The sequence below is a fragment of the Grampus griseus genome (assembly GCF_964374135.1).
Source record: "Grampus griseus genome assembly, chromosome: 5".
NCBI lineage: Eukaryota > Metazoa > Chordata > Mammalia > Artiodactyla > Delphinidae > Grampus > Grampus griseus.
In genome coordinates, this window is record NC_138998.1 from 25,947,828 (window position 1) to 25,973,112 (window position 25,285).

At 49.0% G+C, this 25,285-nt stretch overlaps 1 protein-coding gene and 1 pseudogene across 2 annotated transcripts in view; one reads left to right on the top strand and one right to left on the bottom strand.

The window, feature by feature from the left end:
- SPSB4 (splA/ryanodine receptor domain and SOCS box containing 4) overlaps positions 1-8,588 on the bottom strand; it is a gene marked incomplete at both ends in the record, with an annotated part of 61,271 nt that extends 52,683 nt beyond the window's left edge. Inside the window, one exon of the mRNA XM_082655154.1 lies at positions 7,895-8,588. Coding sequence (XP_082511280.1) covers positions 7,895-8,588 — 694 coding nt within the window. The remainder of the gene's footprint in view (positions 1-7,894) is intronic.
- Positions 8,589-18,550: 9,962 nt separating this feature from the next.
- LOC309822496 (PDZ and LIM domain protein 1-like) lies at positions 18,551-19,818 on the top strand (annotated as a pseudogene). Its single transcript has one exon. The product of its transcript is annotated as a PDZ and LIM domain protein 1-like (transcript).
- Positions 19,819-25,285: the final 5,467 nt, after the last annotated feature.

The following is a 25,285-nucleotide window of genomic DNA, read 5'->3' on the forward strand; positions in this document are numbered from 1 at the left end:
TGTTTCCATGCAGTGGCAGCTGCTGACACCGGCTTCGGGAAACCCTTCTGCTGAACAGACTGCCTGATGCCTCAACAGGCTGCATCATCAGCGTCGTTAGGAGCTTGTCAGAAATGCAGTCTGGGGCCCTACCCAGACCTGCTGAGTCAGAACCTGCTTTTAACAAGATCCCCAGCGGACGTGAGCGGCACGTGAAAGTTTGAGGTGCGCAGCCGACTACAAGTCTATGGCGAAGTCCCAGCATCACACCCACTGTACAGGACGGAGAAGTTAGGAAACCTATGCCCGGGTCATCCAGGTAGTAAATGGAGAGATCAGTTATGTCTGGTCCTGCCAGCGCTGAAACCCCTAGTTCTGTGGTCTGAGCAGGAGGGGGTTATCTGACATGTGGGAGGCACTGAGAGGCCACGGAGGGTCTTCCTATGTGTGGATGTGGGAGTGGGGAGCACCTCTTCTAAATTGCACCCAAGCTCCAAAGGCCCTTCCACCCTCACCCATCATTCTCCTCCTGAACTCCTACGTCCTCCTTCACCTATGTCGGGCTTTTCAATATGGACTCATAAACGGCACTGAATGCTTACTCTCTTGTTTCTGGCAAGGTGCACTGTCAAGGAGGGATTGGAGGCCTGGGTTTTAGTCTGGTTCTGCCGCTCATTAGCGGGTGACCTCGGGCCAGTCCTCCCAGCTCTCTAGTCCACTCAGCTCCCACCTGTAAAATGTGGGTCTTGCACAGGCTGCTGAATGGCCCGTTCCAGCCCTAAAGCCTGGGGCCTGTCTTCAAGCCCTGCTAGTCCCAGAAAGGTGGAGACCGGCCGTCTCCTCCTCACTCCCTTTCCTCCATGGTCCAGTAGCGGCCAGCCCACAGCCAGGCCTAGCAACCATCTGTTCAGAGGCAGATGCTGGTCTTCAGGCCCACCACCTCACAGCCCATCCCCGCTGAACACACGTGCGGGCACAGCTGGCGAGGACACCACTTGTTTGGACATCCGTGCTGAACACATGCTCACCAGGCAAGTCACCCGCGGGAGCTACAGAGCGCTTGAGCCAGACATTTAGCTGGAAGCCTTTAAGGCTGCTCGCAGGGAAGGCTGAGCACTCCCAGCTCACCTGTGACGAGCTCACAGTGGCCTCTGGACCTCAGGTGGCATTTCCTTCATGTATCCTAAAGAGAAAAGAGTCCAAAACCTCCCCAGACCAATGTATTCCCTTGTGTGGAATCCCTCAGAGCTCACAGTGTGGACCCAAATTGATTAACAATAATTATTTCCACATCTAATAACACTAAGTAACTTTAACAGCCTACGAGAGCTATAATAGTTACAACCGGCAATTTTTAAACCTACCTTTTTCAGTACCTTCTATGTGCCCGGCACCAGCCTAGTCACTTGCCATATATGACCCACGATCCCGATGGATCGTGGCAAAGTCAATTTCTATTACTATTACAGATGAGGAAACCGGCTCAGGGGTGAAGTGACTCGCTCAAAGTCACAGCTAACGAGCAGCCAAGTCAGGACTGGGCCCGGGGCTGGGAGATCCCTGAGCCGCAGTTCTTCCCATGACACCAGGCTGTGAGCCTCTGAGAAAGACGGCAGCAGCTCTGCGGTGGCCCACGGTGACACCTGTCCCAAACGGGCCTGCGTTTCAAAGCTCCCTTCTGCAGGCAGGACTTCCTGGACTGAACCTACTCATGACTGTGTTAATTGTGGGGAAAAAAGCCCTCAAAGCAGGGCCACAGCGTCTGAGTGAAACCTTTTTTCAGCTGAAAGTCTGTTCCTTTTTAGTGGGAAACAAAGGGTAGGGGCCAGTTTCTGAATGCTGAGATCCTGAATTGAATTGCTGGGCCATCATGCAGCCTCTGCTTGGCCCGGGTGTGGGGACAGATGTGCTGTGCACGGTGCACAATGAGGGGTGGAAGTGGGTCACTCCGGGGTCAGGCTTCAAGGGGGTGACAGCTCAGAGCCAGCCTCACTTCGTTCCAGGCAACTATGACTCCAGTCGCGCTGCGATGGAGAAAACATGCACTTATTGAGCACCTACTATATACTCCGCTATGAGGGTGGCTGAGGCGGCTAGGATGCAGTCCCGCCTCAGAGAACTGCCACTCTCAGCAGCAGCAGCAATAACAAAAGAGCGAAACACACCTCTTATGAACCTGCTCTGTGCAAGTCAGGGGTCCAGGGGTCTCACTGTGCTGACATACATCCCATGTAAGGACTGACTGAATTATATATCTCAAATGATCGTTGTCCAACAATGAGTCTGAAGCCGTCTTAACTGCAAATTAATGTGATTGTGCCGTATTTTAAATCAGAAACCAAATCTTTCACAAGCATTCATCGGGTGCCCAAGACGAGCGCAGCACTGGACACAGCACAATCAATGATGCAGGCTAAGTGTGTGATATCAACAGCTCCCCTCCACCCCGCACCTAACGTGAGTCACATGCTGGACCACGCTGCGTTTCTGCATCTATCTTAATACTCACCAACCCTGCAAGGTACATATAATTATTCCCACTGCACAGATGGCAAAACAAAGGCTTGAGGATGTCAATTAGCCAGCAGGGGGCAGAAATAAAATTCAAATCAGGACCAAAAGTTTATTCTCAAAGACTGGAAACTGCCTAAAGGTCCAAAAATAAGGGTCTGGATAATCCAATTATGACACAGCCACACCATGGAAACCCATGCAGCTGTTAATAAGGAATGAGGCAGCTCTACGTTAATCATATGAAACGATCACCAAGATCTATTAAGGCGGAAAACGAGGTGCAAAGCGGTGTTCACAGTACGATCACATTTGTGTGAAACTTCTCTGTCATAAGATTCTGGAAGGACATAGGAGAAAGTGATCCTGGTGGTCACCAGCAGGAAGAGAGGCTGGGGAGCTTCGGGGTGGAGGTATTTCACCAGGCACGCTTTGGTAGCGTTGAAATTTGTTGCCACATGCATCCTTTACCTTTCAAAAGTATTTTAAAGTCCCCAGTGTGCCCGCTTCCCCACACATGCCTCCTGGCTGACCATCTGTGCCCTGGGGAGCTTCACACCCACCCAAGAAGGCATACACATGTGGAAAAGTGAGTGACTGGGGCAAAGCGGGGATTGGGGAGGGGGTGATGGGAGGAGGACTCAGCCTTGAATTGGGGATGCAGGGGACAGAGCCCTGGGTTGAGGGCTGTGGTGAGCTGGAGTCAGGGCAATGATAGGGTGCAGGGCAAAGGGGAGACCAGGCCTGGACCTGGCTCAGGACGGGGGAAGAGCAGAGTCCAGAGGATGGTGCCACCCAGGAGACACAGGGGAGCTGGGCGGGAAGGTCGTGAGTGCAGTGCACACAGCTCTGGCAAGGGGACGGTGTCCTTGCAGCCATCCCGGTAGAAAACTCTCTGCCCTTCATCAGTACCAGAAGCCTTGGCTGGACACCAGCCTCCTCTGCTGAGCTGATGTGCCAATAAATGCTTGTTGGCAGATCAATTAAACCATCTAGGAATGACGTCTGGAACGACAGTTTCCCTGGCTCGAAGCAGGTGGACAAGGCTTCCCTGCCCGCTGGGCCTGAGATCCTGGGGTACCCGCTCCCTGTCCCCGCTTAGTCAGCCCTGGGCTCGGACACCTGCTCTTTGGAATCGGCGGGCACAGTGGAGGCAGCAGGGCCGACCTAGGTAGCAGGAGGCACGGCAATGGTCCCGACGACCTGGGTTTCAGGGCAGTTCTGCCACTGGCTATAAGATGGGTTTAATAACAATGACGTTGCCTCAAGGTTTATTGCGTGGGCTGAAAAAAAAAGAAAATGAGTAAAACACTTGGCCCAGGGCACAGAACTTGGGTGGAATCCCCCAAATGTATAATTATTATGACCCTCAAATCAAAGCTGCTCCGTCTGGGGTCCCCTCTCCTCTTGGTGGGCTGGAGGTGAAACCGGGGAGGAGGGACAGCATCTCAGGGCCTCCTCCAAACTCACCGCTGAAGGAAAGGGTCCAGTCCTTTGCTGAGTGGCCACCCAGCCAGGTGGAGCAGCCTCTCCTATTCCTTCTCTTCCTGCCTTGTCTGTAAACGTCTCCACAAGGGACCACTAAGCCAGTGTGCCTCAGTTTGATCCAGTTATTAGCTGTGTGACCTTGAGCAAATTACTCAAGCTCTCTGGGCTTCAATTTCTTCATCGGAAAATGAAGATGCTAATAAAGGTATTAGCTCAAAGAGTTGTTACAAGGATTAAACGAATTAAAATTTGTAAAGTGCTTAGAATCTAGCCCAGCACAGACTAAGTATCAGAGAAGTGTTGTTAGCGTGGCGCTGTGATTGCTGTTATTATTTGACCCTGGACCCAGTCATCCGGAGCCAGCTGGCCTGTCTGCCTGGCCTCGGTTCTGCACTTCCCAGCTCACTCGGATGGCAGAGCCCCTGGGCATCCTGCAGCTCTCTACTGTAAACCCCCCAAGACGCTGAGCTGTTTCGTTCCATGGTGTAGCCGAAGAACACATCTGTAATAGGAAAAATGCACTTCCAGGAGCTCTTGTCCTCCACAAACACATACTTCAGAGTGACAGACAGTCTGCTCTTCCTAAGTCTTGCTTTCATAGTCATAAAAATCAAAAATTGAGAAAATCATGCCCATTAACTTCCTTCCTACACATTAGAAGGGAAGTCTCTTATTGAGGCCACTTTTGTTTTTATCCAGAGGTGAAGCCCCGGACCTGGCCCAGCTCACCTAGTTAGTCAAAGCAGCGAGCACCAGTCGCTGTAGCCCTGCTCTGTGCTGGCGAGCTTTATCACGCCTGTTTTACAAAGGAGAACACTGAGGTCCAGAGCGAGGAGGTAATCATCGTCCAGGGCCTCCTGGTGAGTCCTGGGACCAAACTCTAACCCCATCTGTTCTACCCCGCATGGCCTTGTGGGGAAGCAACCCCAGAGAGCGGCCCTGCTTTTCTGCCCTAGAGCCTGTCTCTAACTGTGGTCACCTAACCCCCTTGTTGGGTCTGAATTTGGGGACCCACCTTCGTGGCCACAACCAATTGGCTCATAATTCTTTTCATGCACAGAATTCCACCTTGGGTCACCCTACCTGCCCCAGAGACTCCCTAGGGCCAAAGCCTTCTCGGTGTCCAGGGATCCACTGGACTGCAGCCCAGGTCACTAGCTACAGGCATCACACAGTCCCTTCCCAACCAGCCCGTCAGACTCCCCTCAGCCTGTTCTTTGGTGGCTCACCCTGTAGTCAGGGCTTGTTCAAAAAAGCTGAGCTCCCCCTTTCTGCAATCACACCCTGCCCAAGATAGGGAACATCACTCCTATCTGGAGAAGGGGCCAGCACCATAGCACTCAAGCCTAATCCTGTCACCCAACAGGAGATGCCACAGGCTCGCATCATATGACATCCTGGCCTTGTCTCCCCGTGCCTCCTGGATGGGCTTTCTAGCCTCAGCCAACCTGAAAAAGTCACTGCCAACAGGGAGGATAGAATGCTCCAAGTTTTAGTCTCACCAAGCAGCTCCAGCCACCTGAAGGACCCAAGAGCTCAGAATGCTCTGATCACGACCGTCCCCTCCCACCCAGCCTCCACCCTCCGCAGCACACCAAGCGGAACACCACGGCTTGAATACCCTTGATCCTATCCTTCGTGGCTGAAACCTTGTTAGCACCTTAGTTTTGTGCCAGTAAACGAATCAACAGACAATAGTCCAAGTGTGAATCAATCCCCAAGAGGAAGCCCACCTTGGGGGCCCAATGGTTGGCTCAGGTAATTCCTCTGGGTATCAGTGCCAGCCTTTAATCCCAGCTACCATAGTATTGGTGCCGTCACACAAGATCTCACAGCAGCTATGAAAGGGACCTGACACTGTCCCATTTTACAGCTGAGTAAAACGAGCCCTAAAGCCTTAGAGTGACTCACCAAAGACACAAAACCACTGAGCATTAGGGATGCAGTGGGAAATGAGGCATGTCAGATCCCAGAGCCTGGGTACACCAAGGCCATCCTTGTAGTCCAGTGATCAGCTCTGGCAAGTAGATTTTCCAATTCCATTTAAAGAGAGTCTTTGTTGTTGCTGTTGGTTTTCTAAGCACTGGGGTTTGCCTGGTCATCATGTCTTTGAGGGTTCTCAACATTCTCCACAAGGCACTGCGGTGACTAAACTAGCCCGATTCAGGACACACTCATCCTCTCTTTACTTAACTAGTTAATCAGAGAAAACAGGCCACTCTGCCATTCAATGGCAACCTGAGTCCAACAACCACGGAAATGAAATACGAGCAAAAGTGTCGCCAATGGTACCACAGAGTGGAGCACACCAGCCACTTTCTGGTGGTCTGTCACCCTTGAAAATGGTCAACCCACGCTAACCTGAGTCAATGCCAATTTTTACTTGAGTAAAATCTTGTTCTTGACCTCTCTTCTGGAGTGTCACTCTCAGTCCCTCAGCCAAAGGGGGGAGCATGGGAAAAGAGTGGCCTTCGGAGGCTGACACACCTGGGGAGGTTCGGGTTCTGGTTCTCCATAGCTCTGCTCTTGAGTTTCTCTTCTCTGAAGAGGGGCAATTATATCTCTCATTTAAAATGAGTAAGCTAGGGGCTTCCCTGGTGGCGCAGTGGTTGAGGGTCCGCCTGCCAATGCAGGGGAGGTGGGTTTGTGCCCCGGTCCGGGAGGATCCCACATGCCGCGGAGCGGCTGGGCCCGTGAGCCATGGCCGCTGGGCCTGCGCGTCCGGAGCCTGTGCTCCGCGGCGGGAGAGGCCACAGCAGTGAGAGGCCCGCGTGCCGCAAAAAAATAAAATAAAATAAAATGAATAAGCTGGAATTCTGGCTTTAAGCGCCCAGCACTGGGAGTTTCGTCAGGGGTGTGGCAGGAAGCCTGTTTGGATGAGGTGTGTACAAGCTCACAGGTGACTGACTCCAGGCCCCACTCGGCTGGGATTCAACACGGGACAGGTGACCACATGCACCTCTGTCCAGAGGCCACCCTACCTCCCTAAGTGACTCCCTCCCAAAACCAAGAACTATTTTCGTTACTAGGATTTTTAAGCTGCCTCACAGGATGGTTGTGTCTATTAAATGAGAGGAGGCCTTAGAGTTGCCAGCAGTCAAACACAGCGGCCTGTGGGCTTCTGTGCAACCTGCGAGGGTGTTTTGTGTGTCCACACGGTGTCTTAAGCCGCTGCCAACGTTAAAAATTGGAATAGTTCACACAAAATCTAGATTTCTAGGTCCTCTTGAAAGAAACCAGAAGATTCCACAACTTGCGGCTCTCATTCCCATGAGGCAATAATCAGCCAGATGCCCCCTTTAACAGAGAGCTCAGCAGGAAGACCTAGATTTGAGTGTTCAGCCCCTGCATACAGTAGGTGTTCAATAAATGATATTTATCACTACTTATTATTTATCAGTAACTCGCGTGCATGGGATTCAAGTGTAGGGACTGTGTCTTCTACTTGTCACTCTCCTCCCACTGTGAACTTGAAGCCAGAAACACGGGAGACATCGTTTTGCACAACCCTTACAGCGACTGAAACGTTCGTAATTTTAGCATCAACACCCAAATCACTTACTAGGCGCCAGTTCTAAGCACTGTCCTAAGCACGTCACATATATTATTATCTTATTTGATTTCTCACAACAACCCGGAGCTAGATTACTATCATTGAGCCACTTTCGCAGAAAGGGAAACCGAGGCACACGCCAAGATCACCCAGCAAGCAGAAGAGTCAAGGTCCAAACCCAGGAGCCTGGCCTCGGAGTCCACGTCCTCACCACGAGTTCAGGATTATCCCAAGTGCTGATGGAGGATGGGGCCTCAGAAGGATGCTTTCCCCCATCTCCCCGCCCCCCCAGTTCTGCCTGGGACAGGCAGCCTCTGGACCCACCCCTGCCCACCCCTTCCCCCCTCAGCAGGCTGCACTTACGGTCAAGGCCATTGATGTAGCGCATGGTGACTTCACAGTGGCCCCACACGGCACTCACCACCGGGTAAAGCTTCTTGCCCTTGAGGCCACGGAAGGCCACGCCCAGGTACTGGCCGTCCACGACGAAGCTGAGTGTGCCCTCGTCCATGTCCAGCACCACGAGCAGCGAGTCGGGCAGCGCGAAGGCCTCATCGGGCCCCAGGAAGGCGGGGTAGGCCACGCCGGGTCGGTTCTTGCCGTCGTGGTAGAGGCGGCTGCGGCCCAGGTCCCAGCCCCAGGACTCGGCGTCGCTGCCCACCAGCGCCGTGTAGCCCACCGAGTGCAGCGGGGCCCGCGCCGTGGCCACGCCCACCACAGCGTGTGTGCCCCGCTGCCGCGCCGGCCAGTGGATCTGCCAGGCGTGCAGGCCGCGGGCGTGGCCCACCTTGCCGCGGATGCCGTCCGTGCTCTGCGCCACCGGGTGCCGGTGGAAGGTGAGCCGGTCGTCATCCTTGACGAAGACGTTGAGCGAGCGGTCCTCGGGGTTCCACGCGTGGCGCAGCTGCACCGCCAGCCCCGCTGCCGGCATGTCCAGCAGCTGGTCCAGCCGCGCCGGCCGCCCCGGCTCCGCTCCCCGCAGCTCGCGCTTGGCCGGCCGCAGCGCCGGCTCTCGCACCTCCACCGACTTGAGGCTCCCCGAGAGCTTCTGGCCCATGGCTCGCTGCCGGGACGGGGCCGCTGCGGGCCACCGCTACCTCGTGGGAGCTTCCGGTCCCCGCAGCCAGGGATGGGCCACGGGGCTGGAAACCAGGCTTCCGGACCGTACACGTCCACAGCCTCTGCGGGGCTGGGGCAGGGGCCCAAGCTCCTGGAAGGAAGCAAAGGACGCGGGTTATTACAGCAGCCTCGACAGCCACGTATGCCCATGCCTTGGCTGGGCCCTGGGCATGCACTAATAACAATAACTAATGAATCGAATGATATCTGGCACTTATCTAGAACTTGCCATATGCCAGACACTGTTTTAAGTGATTCATATTTATTAGCTCATTTAATCCTTAAGACCTCCCTATAAGACATTCATTATCATTCCCATTTTATAGATGAGAAAAGTAAAGAGTATAGAGGAGATAAGTAATTAACCAACGTCCTACGGTTAAGAAGGGGTTGAGCCCAGATTCACACAGGCCGTCTGGCTTCAGAGTCTGTGTTCGGCTCTTAGAGTAGTCACAGGCAATTTTATTTTAGAAATAAGGACTGAGCCCAGAGAAGTTGTGATTTGCTCAAGATCACAGAACATAGAGAACCCCAGTGCATTTGGTCCCAAGAAACAAGCCCTGTGCCAAGGTTGGGGGGGACAAAGTGCCCAAGACAGGGGGTCAAAGATGTTTAGGGTGTGGCCCATTGGTTCCCATCCCTGGCTGCCCTGGGGAGCTTAAACAGCATTTAAAGTGCAGCCAGGCTTGAGAAGCCAGACACTGAGCAAGGATCCACCAAGGTCACACAGGGACGTGGACACGGACATAAGATAACCATCTGAGGATGGGGTGGGGTCTCCATGGGAAGGTGAGTTGGAGGCAGGGGGATGAGAGAGTGGATGCCCAGACTCTGGAGCCAGCGAGAAGTATATGCAAATCCCTCTCTCCATCGCTTAGCTGTGTGTCCACAGGAAGGTCTCTTTGCCTCTCTAAGACTCCAGTTTCCTCATCTGTTGAATGGGGGTAAAATGCTCCCTCCAGGTGGTGTGGGAAGCTAAGAGACAATATCAAAAAGTCAAGCCTGAGATTCTGCGGGCAGGTTTTCCTCTCTGGCTCTATCTTCTGGGCATCCTGCATATACACCTTCCCTTTGGATGGGCTAGCTCTTTCTTTAGGCATATAAACATAGTTAACAGCATTGACCCTGGGCAACCTCCGCTGAGACAAGATCCTGGTTTTCAGGACTTGGCCACCATCACTAAGAGACTAGCCAGAATCCAGGGTGCTTGCGCTGTTTGGATGGGCCCCGGGTGTGGGAAGAGATGGAGAGCTGAGCCCTGCAACCTGTCCAGAGCAGAGGTGTGTGTCCTCCCCTCCCTGGTCTGAGAGCTCCTAGGCTTTCCTTGAGATAGATCAGGAGGCAGATGTTTTTCATGCCCCGCTCTGCCTGGCCATGACCTCCCACCCAAACAGTGGCACAGTCCCAGCCAAAATGCCATGCGGCACAGGCAGCAATAATATGCATTGCTTTTTTAACCCTCCAATTTTATTCTCGACTCCCATTTTCTTTCCTTTCTACGGTCAAACCCCAGCTTCAGCTCATGCTGACCCTATCCAGAGAGTTCTGGCTAATGTTTCAGGAAATACCAGAATACATAAAAATGTACAACACTAGACAGTTCTAAGAGAGCAGAATAGTTACTCCTTTTCATATCCAAAATCACCCAAAATAAAGGAGAAAGAGAAAGAGGAATGCAAATTTTGTCTTCTGCAAAACTAGAACAAATTTGTAATCCAACCACAACTTACAAAGAGAGGCTGCCAAAAAAATGGTCAAGCGTTGCCAAAACCACTGAAGATCAAACGAGGTGTGAGAAAACACCTACAGAAGACACCTGTGGCTGCAGATCTCAGTTGAAGATGGCAGAGCCAGCCAGTAGCTGGCACTCCCTGAAGGAGAAGACCAATGATTCCTAATCAGGAACAATGGGAACAGGGTATGCGGTCTAGCCGTGGGAGCTGCCTCTGACACTGTGGGGAAAGAGGAGGGCAGAGCTAACAGAGAAAACTTTACAGGTCTGCCATCTTCACAGGAAGCAGTGTGCTGCTGAGGCAGAGCGGGAGAAGGGCCTGAACTGGGGGAAGCCCAGGGCTGCAGATCTCTGCTGACTGGGTAGAAGCTAAAAGAAATCACAGCCACAGTCCTGTGAACAGAGTTACCAGGAACCAGGGAGCAATCCTGCTCTCCTAAAATACCTCCTGGCATCTCCTCTACATGCATCCCTTGCAAAATGCTGATTCAGGAAGGTCCGCCTCTTCTAACTAGGAACCAGCACATGATGTAGTCAAAGATGCTGGAAAAGAAACAGAGGAGGAACAGAACAGGGAAAAATATGGTAAGCCAAGAAAACTCACCGTAAGAAAAAGCTGTCACAAAGCAGATAAAAATTGGGAGCAAATTTGTAAACTAATTTTGTGATCACTTATTTGGGACGGGAGACAACTAGTACAGCCTAAAAAAAAAAAAAAAAAAAAAAGATTAAATACATTTTTACATAGTTACAAAGGCAACCTCCAGAAGAACTCCAGAAGAATAAAATACAGATCTTCCAAACTGTCAAAAAGAACACAAAATAAAACACCATACTGAAAGATTTTGCTTTAAGAAGCAATAGAGACCAAGAACCAAGATGGCGGAGTAGAAGGACGTGCTCTCACTCCCTCTTGCGAGAGCACCAGAATCACAACTAGCTGCTAGACAATCATCAACAGGAAGACACTGGAACTCACTAAAAAAGATACCCCACATCCAAAGAAAAAGGAGAAGCCGCAATGAGATGGTAGGAGGGGTGCAACCACACTAAAATCAAATCCCATAACTGCTGGGTGGGTGACTCACATAATGGAGAACACTTACACCACATAAGTCCACCCCCTGGAGTGAAGGTTCTCAGCCTCACGTCAGGCTTCCCAACCTGGGGGTCCGGCAACGGGAGGAGGAATTCCTAGAGAATCAGACTTTGAAGGCTAGCGGGATTTGATTGCAGGACATTGATAGGACTGAGGGAACAGAGACTCCACTCTTGCAGGGCACACACAAAGTAGTGTGTGCATCAGGACCCAGGGGAAGGAGCAGTGACCCCATAAGAGACTGAACCAGACCTAACTGCTAGTGTTGGAGGGTCTCCTGCAGAGGCGGGGGGTGGCTGTGGCTCACAGTGGGGACAAGGACACTGGCAGCAGAAGGTCTGGAAGTACTCCTTGGCGTGAGCCCTCCAAGAGTTTGCCATCAGTCCCACCAAAGAGCCCAGGTAGGCTCCAGTGTTGGGTTCCCTCAGGCCAAACAATCAACAGGGAGGGAACCCAGCCCCACCCATCAGCAGTCAAGAGGATTAAAGTTTTACTGAGCTCTGCCCACCAGAGCAACAGTCAGCTCTACCCACCACCAGTCCCTCCCATCAGGAAAACTGCACAAGCCTCTTAGATAGCCTCATCCACCAGAGGGCAGACAGCAGAAGCAAGAAGAACTACAATACTGCAGCCTGTGGAACAAAAACCACATTCACAGAAAGATAGACAAGATGAAAAGGCAGAGGGCTATGTACCAGATGAAGGAACAAGATAAAACCCCAGAAAAACAACTAAATGAAGTGGAGATAGGCAACCTTCCAGAAAAAGAATTCAGAATAATGATAGTGAAGATGATTGAGGACCTCGGAAAGAGAATGGAGACAAAGATCGAGAAGATGGAAGAAATGTTTAACAAAGACCTAGAAGAATTAAAGAACAAACAAACAGAGATGAACAATACATAACTGAAATGAAAACTACACTAGAAGGAATCAATAGCAGAATAACTGAGGCAAAAGAACAGATAAGTGATCTGGAAGACCGAATGGTGGAATTCACTGCTGTGGAACAGAATAAAGAAAAAAGAATGAAAAGAAATGAAGACAGCCTAAGAGACCTCTGGGGCAATATTAAACTTAACAACATTCGCATTATAGGGGTCCCAGAAAGAGAAGAGAGAGAGAAAGGACCTGGGAAAATATTTGAAGAGATTATAGTCAAAAACTTCCCTGACATGGGAAAGGAAATAGCCACCCAAGTCCAGGAAGCACAGTGAGTCCCATACAGGATAAACCCAAGGAGAAACACGCCAAGACACATAGTAATCAAATTGGCAAAAATTAAAGACAAAGAAAAATTATTGAAAGCATCAAGGGAAAAATGACAAATAACATACAAGGGAACTCCCATAGGGTTAACAGCTGATTTCTCAGCAGAAACTCTATAAGCCAGAAGGGAGTGGCATGATATACTTAAAATGATGAAAGGGAAGAACCTACAACCAAGATTACTCTACCCGGCAAGGATCTCATTCAGATTCGATGGAGAAATCAAAAGCTTCACAGACACGCAAAAGCTAAGAGAATTCAGCACCACCAAACCAGCTCTATAACAAATGCTAAAGGAACTTCTCTAAGTGGGAAACACAAGAAAAGAAAAGGACCTACAAAAACAAACCCAAAACAATTAAGAAAATGGTCATAGGAACATACATATCGATAATTACCTTAAACGTGAATGGACTAAATGCTCCAACCAAAAGACACAAGCTTGCTGAATGGATACAAAAACAAGACCCATATACATGCTGTCTACAAGGGACCCACTTCAGACGTAGGGACACATACAGACTGAAAGTGAGGGGATGGAAAAAGATATTCCATGCAAATGCAAATCAAAAGAAAGCTGGAGTAGCAATACTCATATCAGATAAAATAGACTTTAAAATAAAGAATGTTACAAGAGACAAGGAAGGACACTACATAATGATCAAGGAATCAAACCAAGAAGAAGATATAACAATTATAAATATATATGCACCCAACATAGGAGCACCTCAATACATAAGGCAACTGCTAACAGCTCTAAAAGAGAAAATCGACAGTAACACTATACTAATGGGGGACTTTAACACCTCACTAACACCAATGGACAGATCATCCAAAATGAAAATAAATAAGGAAACAGAAGCTTTAAATGACACCATAGACCAGATAGATTTAATTGATATTTATAGGACATTCCATCCAAAAACAGCAGTTTACACTTTCTTCTCAAGTGCAAATGGAACATTCTCCAGGATACATCACATCTTGGGTCACAAATAAAGCCTCAGTAAATTTGAGAAAATTGAAATCATATCAAGCATCTTTTCTGACCAGAACGCTATGAGATTAAAAATAAATTACAGGGAAAAAAACGTAAAAAACACAAAAACATGGAGGCGAAACAATACGTTACTAAATAACCAAGAGGTCACTGAAGAAATCAAAGAGGAAATCAAGAAATACCTGGAGACAAATGACAATGAAAACACGATGATCCAAACCTATGGGATGCAGCAAAAGCAGTTTTAAGAGGGAAGTTTATAGCTATACAAGCCTACCTCAAGAAACAAGAAGAGTCTCAAATAAACAATCTAACCTTACACCTAAAGGCACTAGAGAAAGAAGAACAAACAAAACCCAAAGTTAGCAGAAGGAAAGAAATCATAAAGATCAGAGCAGAAATAAATGAAATAGAAACAAAGAAAACAATAGCATAGATCAATAAAACTAAAAGCTGGTTCTTTGAGAAGATAAACAAAATTGACAAATCATTAGCCAGACCCATCAAGAAAAAGAGGGAGAGGACTCAAATCAATAAAATTAGAAAAGAAACAGGAGAAGTTACAACAGACACCGCAGAAATACAAAACATCCTAAGAGACTACTACAAGCAACTCTATGCCAATAAAATGGACAACCTGGAAGAAATGGACAAATTCTTAGAAAGGTATAACCTTCCAAGACTGAACCAGGAAGAAATAGAAAATATGAACAGACCAATCACAAGTAATGAAATTGAAACTGTGATTAAAAATCTTCCAACAAACAAAATTCCAGGACCAGATGGCTTCACAGGTGAATTCTATCAAACATTTAGAGAAGATCTAAAACCCATCCTTCGCAAATGCTTCCAAAATATTGCAGAGGAAGGAACACTCCCAAACTCATTCTATGAGGCCACCATCACCCTGATACCAAAACCAGACAAATATACTACAAAAAAAGAAAATTACAGACCAATATCACTGATGAATATAGATGCAAAAATCCTTAACAAAATACTAGCAAACAGAATCCAACAACACTTTAAAAGGATCATACACCAGGATCAAGTGGGATTTATCTCAGGGATGCAAGGATTCTTCAATGTACGCAAATCAATCAATGTGATACACCATGTTAACAAACTGAAGAAGAAAAACCAAATGATCATCTCAGTAGATGCAGAAAAAGCTTTTGACAAAATTCAACACCATTTATGGTAAAAACTCTCCAGAAAATGGGCATAGAGGGAACCTACCTCAACATAATAAAGGCCATATACAACAAACCCACAGCAAACATCATTCTCAATGGTGAAAAACTGAAAGCATTTCCTCTAAGATCAGGAACAAGACAAAGATGTCCACTGTCACCACTATTATTCAACATAGTTTTGGAAGTTTTAGCCACAGCAATCAGAGAAGCAAAAGAAATAAAAGGAATACAAATTGGAAAAGAAGAAGTAAAACTGTCACTGTTTGCAGATGACATGATACTATACATAGAGAATCCTAAAAATGCCACAAAAAACTACTAGAGCTAATCAATGAATTTGGTAAAGTAGCAGGATACAAAATTAATGCGCAGAAATCTCTTGCATTCCTATACACTAATGATGAAAAATCTGGAAGAGAAATTAAGGAAACACTCCCATTTACCATTGCGACAAAAAGAATAAAATACCTAGGAATAAACCTACCTAGGGAGACAAAAGACCTGTATGCAGAAAACTATAAGACACCGATGAAAGAAATTAAAGATGATACTAACAGATGGAGAGATATACCAGGTTCTTGGATTGGAAAAATCAATATTGTGAAAATGACTATACTACCCAAAGCAATCTACAGATTCAGTGCAATCCTTATCAAATTACCAATGGCATTTTTTACAGAACTAGAACAACCATCTTAAAATTTGTATGAAGACATAAAAGACCCTGAATAGCCAAAGCAGTCTTGAGGGAAAAAAACAGAGCTGGAGGAATCAGACCCCCTGACTTCAGACTATACTACAAAGCTACAGTAATCAAGACAATATGGTACTGGCACAAAAACAGAAACATAGATCAATGGAACAAGATAGAAAGCCCAGAGATAAACCCACGTACCTATGGTCAATTAATCTATGACAAAGGAGGCATGGATATACAATGGAGAAAAGACAGTCTCTTCAATAAGTGGTGCGGGAAAACTGGACAGCTACATGTAAAAGAATGAAATTAGAACACTCCCTACCACCATACACAAAAATAAACTCAAAATGGATTCAAGACCTAAATTTAAGACTGGACACTATAAAACTCTTAGATGAAAACATAGGAAGAACACTCTTTGACATAAATCACAGCAAGATCTTTTTTGATCCACCTCCTAGAGTAATGGAAATAAAAACAAAAATAAACAAATGGGACCTAATGAAACTTAAAAGCTTTTGAACAGCAAAGGAGACCATAAACAAGACGAAAAGACAACCCTCAGAATCGGAGAAAATATTTGCAAACGAGTCAACGGACAAAGGATTAAACTCCAAAATATATAAACAGCTCATGCAGCTCAATATTAAAGAAACAAACCACCCAATCCAAAAATGGGCAGAAGACCTAAATAGACATTTCTCCAAAGAAGACATACAGATGGCCAAGAAGCACATGAAAAGCTGCTCAACCTCACTAATTATTAGAGAAATGTAAATCAAAACTACAATGAGGTATCACCTCACACCAGCTAGAATGGGCATCATCAGAAAATCTACAAACAACAAATGCTGGAGAGGGTGTGGAGAAAAGGGAACCCTCTTGCACTGTTGGTGGGAATGTAAATTAGTGCAGCCACTATGGATAACAGTATGGAGGTTCCTTAAAAAACTAAAAATAGAATTACCATATGACCCAGCAATCCCACTACTGGACATATACCCAGAGAAAACCATAATTCAAAAAGACACATGAGGGGCTTCCCTGGTGGCGCAGTGGTTGAGAGTCCGTCTGCCTATGCAGGGGACACAGGTTCGTGCCCTGGACCGGGAAGATCCCACATGCCGCAGAGCGCTGGGCCCATGAGCCATGGCCGCTGAGCCTGCGCGTCCGGAGCCTGTGCTCCGCAACGGGAGAGGCCACAACAGTGAGAGGCCCACGTACCACAAAAAAAAAAAAAAAAAGACACATGCACACCAATGTTCATTGCAGCACTATTTACAATAGCCAGGTCATGGAAGCAACCTAAATGCCCATCGACAGATGAATGGATAAAGAAGTTGTGGTACATATATACAATGGAACATTACTCAGCCATAAAAAGGAATGAAATTGAGTCATTTGTTGAGACGTGGATGGATCTAGAGACTGTCATACAGAGTGAAGTAAGTCAGAAAGAGAAAAACAAATATCGCATATTAATGCATGTATGTGGAACCTAGAAAAATGATACAGGTGAACCGGTTTGCAGGGCAGAAATAGAGACACAGATGTAGAGAACAAACGTATGGACACCAAGGGGGGAAAGCGGTGGGGGGTGGGGGGAGTGTGATGAATTGGGAGATTGGGATTGACATGTATACACTAATGTGTATAAAATTGATGACTAATAAGAACCTGCTATATAAAAAAATAGATAAAATAAAATTTAAAAATTAATAAAAAAAGAAGCAATAGGAACAAAAACACAGAGACATAAAATATGATAGTAAAATTATGACCAAAATACTAGCTATGGGGCTTCCCTGGTGGCACAGTGGTTGGGAGTCTGCCTGCCGATGCAGGGGAAACGGGTTCGTGCCCCGGTCCGGGAGGATCCCACATGCCGCGGAGCGGCTGGGCCCATGAGCCATGGCCGCTGAGCCTGCGCGTCCGGAGCCTGTGCTCCGCAACGGGAGAAGCCACAACAGTGAGAGGCCCGCGTATCGCAAAAAAAAATAAATAAATAAATACTAGCTATGTTAATGATTGGCCATAGTGAACTACTAAAAAGAAAAGATTGTAAGGTTGGGGAACAAGACAAAACTCCCACCGTATGGCATATTTAAGAGATATTCCCAAAGCAAAGTAATTGAACAATGTTGAAAAATAGGAAAGGTAAATATATATCAAGTAAGGGCTACATCAAACTAAGCAGGTACAGTAACCTTAATATGAGGCAAGTAAGGTTGAATTCAGGGCAAACGATATTAAGTGAGACAAAGAACACTTTATAACAATAAAGAATATAATCCACAATTGAAGATTGAACACACCAAATAACAGCACCAAAATTCAAAGCAAAAGCTACAGGAAATACAAGAAAGGTCAGACAGATACACAGTAGAGGCAGATGATTTTAATTCACCTCTTTCAGCTCATGACAGATCAATGGACCAAATTAAGTAAAGACATAGAAAAACCAAAATTGCATAAGTAATGACATTTAATTGATGTATACGTATTTCTAAAAATTGCCCATATATTAGGCCACAAATAAAACCTCACCAAAAAAGCAGACATAATACAGAACCTGGTAACACAGAAGAAAAACTAGAAATTAATCACAAAGTTATGGATCACAAAATCCTACCACCTGGACGTTTTTGAAGACTCTCTTTTAAACAACTCGGATCAAAAAAGAGACCTATATAGAAATTGTACAGTATCTAGAAAACAAGAATATCAAAAAACATTCCATATATTGTAACCTGTGGGATCCCATTCAGGTAGAGCCCAGAGGAAGTCATGGCTGGTGTACTTATATTAGTAAATGAAAAAGAGTGAAAATATACAAATTAAGCATAATAAAATAGAAAAATGAAAGATCTAATCAGCACAGCTGTCGGGGAGCCCAACGCGCCACTCCGCGTCCTGCCCCATCTGTCCCCTGGAGTCGCCGCCCGCCGTCACCGCGCCATGACCACCCAGCAACTAGTCCTCCAGGGCCCGGGACCGTGGGGCTTCTGCCTTGTGGGGGGCAAGGACTTCGAGCAGCCTCTCACCATCTCCCGGGTCACTCCCGGAAGCAAGGCTGCTATAGCTAATTTATTATGTGCTGGAGATGTAATCACAGCCATCGACGCACTTGGAAGCTCAGGAGAAAATCAAGGGCTGCACAGACAACTTGACTCTCACAGTAACCAGATCTGAACAGAAAATCTGGTCGCTTCTGGTGACAGAGGAAGGGAAACATTATCCATACAAGATGAATTTAGCCTCTGAACCGCAAGAGGCCCTACACATAGGAAGCACCCACAACCAGAGCGCCCTGCCCCTTACCGCCTCACCTGCCTCCACTTCTGCTCCAGGGTCATCACAAACCAGTACAACAACCCAGCTGGCCTCTACTCCTCTGAACACATCTCCAGCTTCAACAGTGCCTTGGAGTCAAAGACGGCAGCCAGTGGGCAGGAGACGAATGGCAGAGCCTTAGACCATTCTCAGCTTCCAAGCGGACTCGTCATTGATAAAGAATCTGAAGTTTACAAGATGCCGCAGGAGAAACAAGAGTTAAATGAGCCTCCAAAACAGTCCACTTCACTCCTGGTTTTGCAGGAAATCCTGGAGTCTGAGGAGAAAGGGGATCCCCACCATCCCTCAGGATTCAGAAGAGTTAAGGCTCCAGTCACCAAAGTGGCTGCATAGATTGGAAATGCCCAGAAGCTGCCCATGTGTGACAAATGTGGCACCAGCACCGTCGGCATGTCTGTGAAGCGGCGGGACCGTCACCGCCACCCTGAGTGTTATGTGTGCACCGACTGTGGCAACAACCTGAAACAGAAGGGCCATTTCACTGTGGAGGATCAGATCTACTGTGAAAAGCACACCCGGGAGCGGGTCACTCCACCCGAGGGCTACGATGTGATCACTGTGTTCCCTAAGTGAGCAGGCAGCCCTGCACCCAACACTGTTCTCCAGCGAGCCCCTGCGGCATCTTGTCCTCTGAAAGCTCTGGCCTCTCTTTTCTTGAAAGTTCTCGCTTACTTTGGTTTTATCCCTGCTCGTTAGCTAACTGACTCACGCTGGCTGCGTGATGCCCGCTTTTATAATGAACGGAAGATGGTTTTGTTCAGTGTCCCGTTACCAGCATCACTGTGTCTTCTCTTCTCCTCCATTCATCTCTGCTGCAAATGGACATCAGCCAAATTTGAACCAAACTGAATTTAATATGTCTGACAATGATTTTTTTACTCAATAAATTAATAGACTTCAAAACAAAAAAAAAAGATCTAATCAAAAAACAAAACAGGGCCTCTCACGGTGCCGACTGTAAGCAGCTCTGTGGCCCACACGGGACATTTCTTAGGGAAATTGCTTTATCCTTGTGCACACCATGCCAACCTTGGAGCTGTTGAAAGACACCTTTAACAGATTTGAAAGCAGCGGCCAAGCAGCAGCCCCAGAGGAGACCATGCTGGGTCATGGAGGGCACGGTGCTTTCCTTGCTGGCCTCGAGGCCTCTGCCCCATCAGTGGCAGGCGGGGGCCTCAGAAGCTGCCCACCCTGGCGATGGTGGAGTGGACACACAGCAGCCCTTTGCTACTCCCCCCAAGACAGGACCCAGAGTGAAGTGCTCATGTCCATTAATGGCCATCCACTAAGGAAAATTAGTGACAGCACAATATAACGAAGGGCAGGGTTTGAATCCCTTCCTGTCCATTGGGCCCTGGCAAGGGCTTACCCTCTCTGAGACTCATCTGAAAAGTGCTCTATGTGCTAAGCTTGCCTGTCTTTGCAAGGATCAGGGAGACATCTGTAAAGTCTGAAATGGCACAGGGCACCTGGGAGGCACCCAGTAAATGTTAAGTGCTCCTTTAAACTGTGTATGCCCTGCGACATTGCCATTTCACCACCTGAATGCATCCTAAAGAAACACCAGGGCGTGCACTAGGATTCAGCTACAGAAGCAAAGGGCAGGGTGGTTCATAGAACCAAAATGTGGAGATTAAGGTAAATGCTCACAATAGGGGGCTATAACTTTTTCATGGGGTCCCCAGCTTCCAGCCAGATCTACTCTGCCCGTACCTCCCCTGCACCCAGCTGGGATGTTGCCTCTGCAGTCCTCGCCCCAGAGAAGGTCCAGCTCCTACGGTCTCCTGTAGCTGTGACTGAACTAACAAATGAATAAAAGACGGGCTAAGTAACTCGGTTTTATTCCCCATGGAACCTGTCAAAGGCAGTGGTCAGGATCAGAAGCCAGAGCTGGGAGACAGGAAGTTACTAATGCAGATTCCCAACTCCTAAACCGGGGTCACAGGTCTATCTTCATGTCTTTGTCCAGGCAGTTGGGACCCCCAGTCCTTCCTTCCTCACCTCCCCAATCCAGCCTGAGAGCCCCACCTCCTCCAGGAAGCCTGCCCTGATCCCCCCAGGGCCTCTAGGTGCCTGCCCCACACTTCTGTCACCCCTGAGCCAGCCACGACTTTCTGGTCCACTGATCCGTGTTTTTCTACCTTGAGGGGCATTCCTCTGGGGACAGGAAGCTCTCCCCTGGGCTTCTTCAGCGACTCCCATCCAACCCCACCTAGCACATATACAAACAAGCACCGTGCTTTGGAAGACAGGGAAGAATACATGTATGGGTGTGAAGAGGAGATTCTGGGCTTCAGCAAGTTCTCACGTTCTGCTCTCTCTAGAGGATTCAGCAGGGAAAGGGCCGGGGCTGGAGTCAGGAGATGAGAGCACGGGGCCTCGTTCTCCATTAACACAGTCACTGCCTCTGAGCTGCTGACCCTGGGCTGTATCCAGTCTGCCCCTTGTTATACACTGCTGTGCAGCCTTCCTGCTCCCAGCCTCATTTATTCTTTCAACAAACACTTGGTGGATGGCTGTCATGTGCCAGGCTCTGTGAGGCTGAGAGCTAGGGACACGCAGCAGTGGCCAAGTCAGGCTCAGCCCCTGCCCTCTCTCTCCAGACAGAGGAAGCGGGTACTGGTCACCTTTCTCCTCTTGTCTCCACCATAGCTCGTGGCGCTGGGCCAGGCACAGAGGAGATACCACATAGTCTAAGTTCCTGGTAGGAATAACACTGTCTCTCAACCCAGCAAGCAGACAGCATACTGAACGATGCCTCCATCACATTTCCTCAAACCAAACTTAATTTCTTAGGCCATGCTTGGATGGGGATGCTTAATGACATTATCCGGAAGGATCCGCCCCAGGGCTTCAGTGATGGCTACGCAAGAAAACAAAAACTCAGATTGCCAATTGCCCTTCCCAGGACCCTGGCGGGTATTGCAACCTGACAGGGGAAATGAGGAGACGCGAAGCGTGGGTGTCGCACTTCTTACGGAGCCTCAACGGTTTGCAAGGTGTGGCGCTCAGTCTTCAGAGGCCCAGGACCCAAAATCCCATTCTCGAAGTCTTGTCTGCTGGACTCAGCCGGGCATGGGGTCTGCCGGGAGACAGGACGGCCGCAGGATTGATAACGACTGGGTTAAATGCCCTCCCCTCAATGCGGCCTATGGCTTTGGACTTGCTGGGGTAGGGGTTGGGGGCGGATTTCATTCCTTCATTTAACCAGCAGTAACGATGCCTCCCTGGGGATCTGAGGCTACAGGAAAGTGTAAGACGCAATCACTTCCCTCCTGAAAGAGCTCACGCCAAAGGGGTCAGACCCAGTGACAGATCTGAATAATGACAAGGACTGTAAAAAGCAGTGCACTTTGATACCACTTGAATTCCTATAATAGACTGCATATTGGTTTCAAATATATATGACACCACTTGTAAAAATGCAAAGCTGATCTAATTCACGCTCCCTGCTTAAAATCCTCCACAGGCTCTCCACAGCTTTCAGGATAAAGTACAAACTCCTAACCCTAACCCTCCCCAAATGCTCCCTGATGCTTCCCTGACCCACCTCCCTCTGTGAAGCCCTTCATGGCGTCCCCACTAACCTGCGTGTCCTGACCCTCTGCTGCCTTCACCCCTTCCCCCTCCCTTGCACGCCCCTCCACATACACACACCTGGGCAATTCATTCTACTCGGGTATCAGTGCCCCTGGGGAGCTCCCCATCCCATGCCCTCAGAGCCCCTGCACCTGTCTCCATCACAGACTTATCACGAGGGGCCCTAACGTCTCCTCAGCTGCCTCCCTCCCACCAGACGGGAGACAATGCAAGAGCAGGGGCTGGGTCTCCTCACCGGAGTCCCCAGGACTCTGCAGGGCTCTGGCTCAGAGAAAATGGTGGATGCACAAGCACGAGCAAAGAAATAAAAGCAACCTGCCACTTTAGAAAGAACCTCCACCGAGGCATGACTGGGAGAGCGGAGCTCCCTGGGCTCCGGCAAGCCGTTTACGTTTTCAGCCCTCAATTTTCACCTCTGTGCAATGGTGCCAACGGTACCCACTTGGACCTGGTTAGGCTGGGATGTTTCTAAGATTTTCTTAGTACAAATATTAAGTAGAGAGGCTATTCTATTAAAAGATGCTGATTCAGAATGAACCTCCCAAGGGTGAATGAGCTAAAGAAACTCCAAGCTTTCATTCACAGGTGTCCATTAACTTTTCTCTCTCTTTTCTCTCTCTGTGCATGGAGCTCATGCGACACTGGGCTGGGCAGGCCCTTTCTTCCCAGGAGAGCCATCTGTGCAGCTCCAGGTGGAACCATCTCACACCCATCTTCCTGGACTGTGAATCAATGAGGTTTCCCCGTGCCTCTCCTTCTTATGGGGTTTCCATGGAAATCTTCCCACGGGTGACCGAGCCAGGAGCCCCCAGGGCGGAAGCTCAGGCTGTCAGCCAGCAAGGAACGCAGGGGATGGGATGAAGGAGGTTTGCCGGGCGGTGACCAAGCCAGCGTGCCCTGACAGGTCATTTGAAAGAGACAAACCTCCAAGGCAGGAAGGCCAGATGCCCTATTTCCACGTGCATTCCTGGCGGGTCTGGTCATCGCTCCAGCTGCCCCTGTGCCCTAAGCACACGTGGGTAAAGTTCTGCAGGACAGCTGGCCTCTGTGAGACCCAGCATGGCTCAGGCTGGAGCAGAGCTAGGAGAAAGGGGACAGGGTGGGTGCTGCACAACGGGACGCTCTTGGATCAACTTCTATGACGAAAACACAATGATCTTCATGTCTGGCCCATCATTTATCTCATGAGCCGAACGTTGCCCACTTAGTATAACTGGTTGTCTGAAAACTCGGGATGCCTGAATGAAAAGGGAAACTCAGGCTTGGTCTAGGAGATCATAGTAGGAAGCTGCTGGGATTTCTGAAGGTCCCTCTGTTAAGCTTCAGCTGTCTCTGGGAGCACTTTTGAGATACGGGGGTGGGGGGGCATTGTTGGAGACGAAGAGGGGATGGAGAGGAAGTGGGGAGACAGGGAGACCCTGAGAGAGAGAAGAGAGGGAGGGAGCCCCAGGGAGCAGAGAGCCACTCTGGCCCCGGGAATCTGTGTGACCTGCGGCAATCTGTGTGACATGTGCATCTCTCAGAATGTGGCTGACAGGTGAGAGATCTCTGTGGACTCAGCCCCACGAGTTTCTGGAGAAGTCAGAGCTCCAGGCTCACTCATAAGTGACTTTTCACAGCACTGAAAGCCAGGTGGGGTACTTGGGAACTGCTCTGGGCCTCTCCCTCTGCACACACCAGCACATGGAGGTGTAGAGCTCGGGACAGTCTCCTGTCACCTCTCGGCCCTGAGGTCCACCTGGCTGGCCTCATAAATGGGGCATACCCACTGCCGCATCTTCAGCGTCTGCTGCGCCCTCTCCGCATGCATCTTCTCTTACGACTGGCAGTTCCAGCCTTCTGTGGATCCTCCCAAACTGAGTCTCCAGCCCCGCTTTCTCTCCTCAGCACCAGATCCACCTATCCCAAGGCCTCTGGCCACCCCAGACTAGGGGCTCCTTCAAATGACCTTGTAAAGCCAGCTGGTCTCTTTCCCCTAGGACATGCCCACCCACTCTAGATATCAGACCTGGGGTTTCGGGGGCCGCTGGCACCTCAGAATCTACATGCCCAGGACTGAAAGCAGCCTCTTCCCTCTCCGGCAAACCAGGTTCTTCTCTCGTCCCCATTTCTGCCGTGGATCCCCCTGTCTCCCAGTCTCCCTCAATGCCTTCAGCTCTCCCTCAATTCAGATCTTGCCTGGATTACTAAATGGTCTACCAGTGGGGCTCCCGGACTCCAGTCTGTGGCTCCCAAGCCACCCTCCATGCTGCCACAGGGTAAATCTGACCAAGGCACACACACACCTTTTGTTCAACTCTCCAGGTGGCTTCTCCGGGGAGAAGCCGCACCCCTTAGCTTGGCATGTAAGAGTCCTTAAGATCTGTTCTTGCTTACTTCTCCCACGCCTAGTCTCCCAGCACGGCCCCCATCAGACCAGTCATAGCAGACTCTCCTGAGAGACCACATCCTGCCCATACCTTGGCCTCCGGGGGCCTTCCCACCTTCCCTTGCCCAGCTGACAGTCATTCATTCTCCTCCCACCCGCAAGCGGGACCGGGCACCCTCTGTGGTGTCCCTCCCTCTCCCTTCGGCCTCGTCCTGCATCCACAGCTGTCTTCTGCACCCCGTGCTACATTTCTTGCTGGCGAGCCCAGCACCCAGCCAGCCTCTGTCTCCTACCAGCACCATACGGGCATCTGCTACC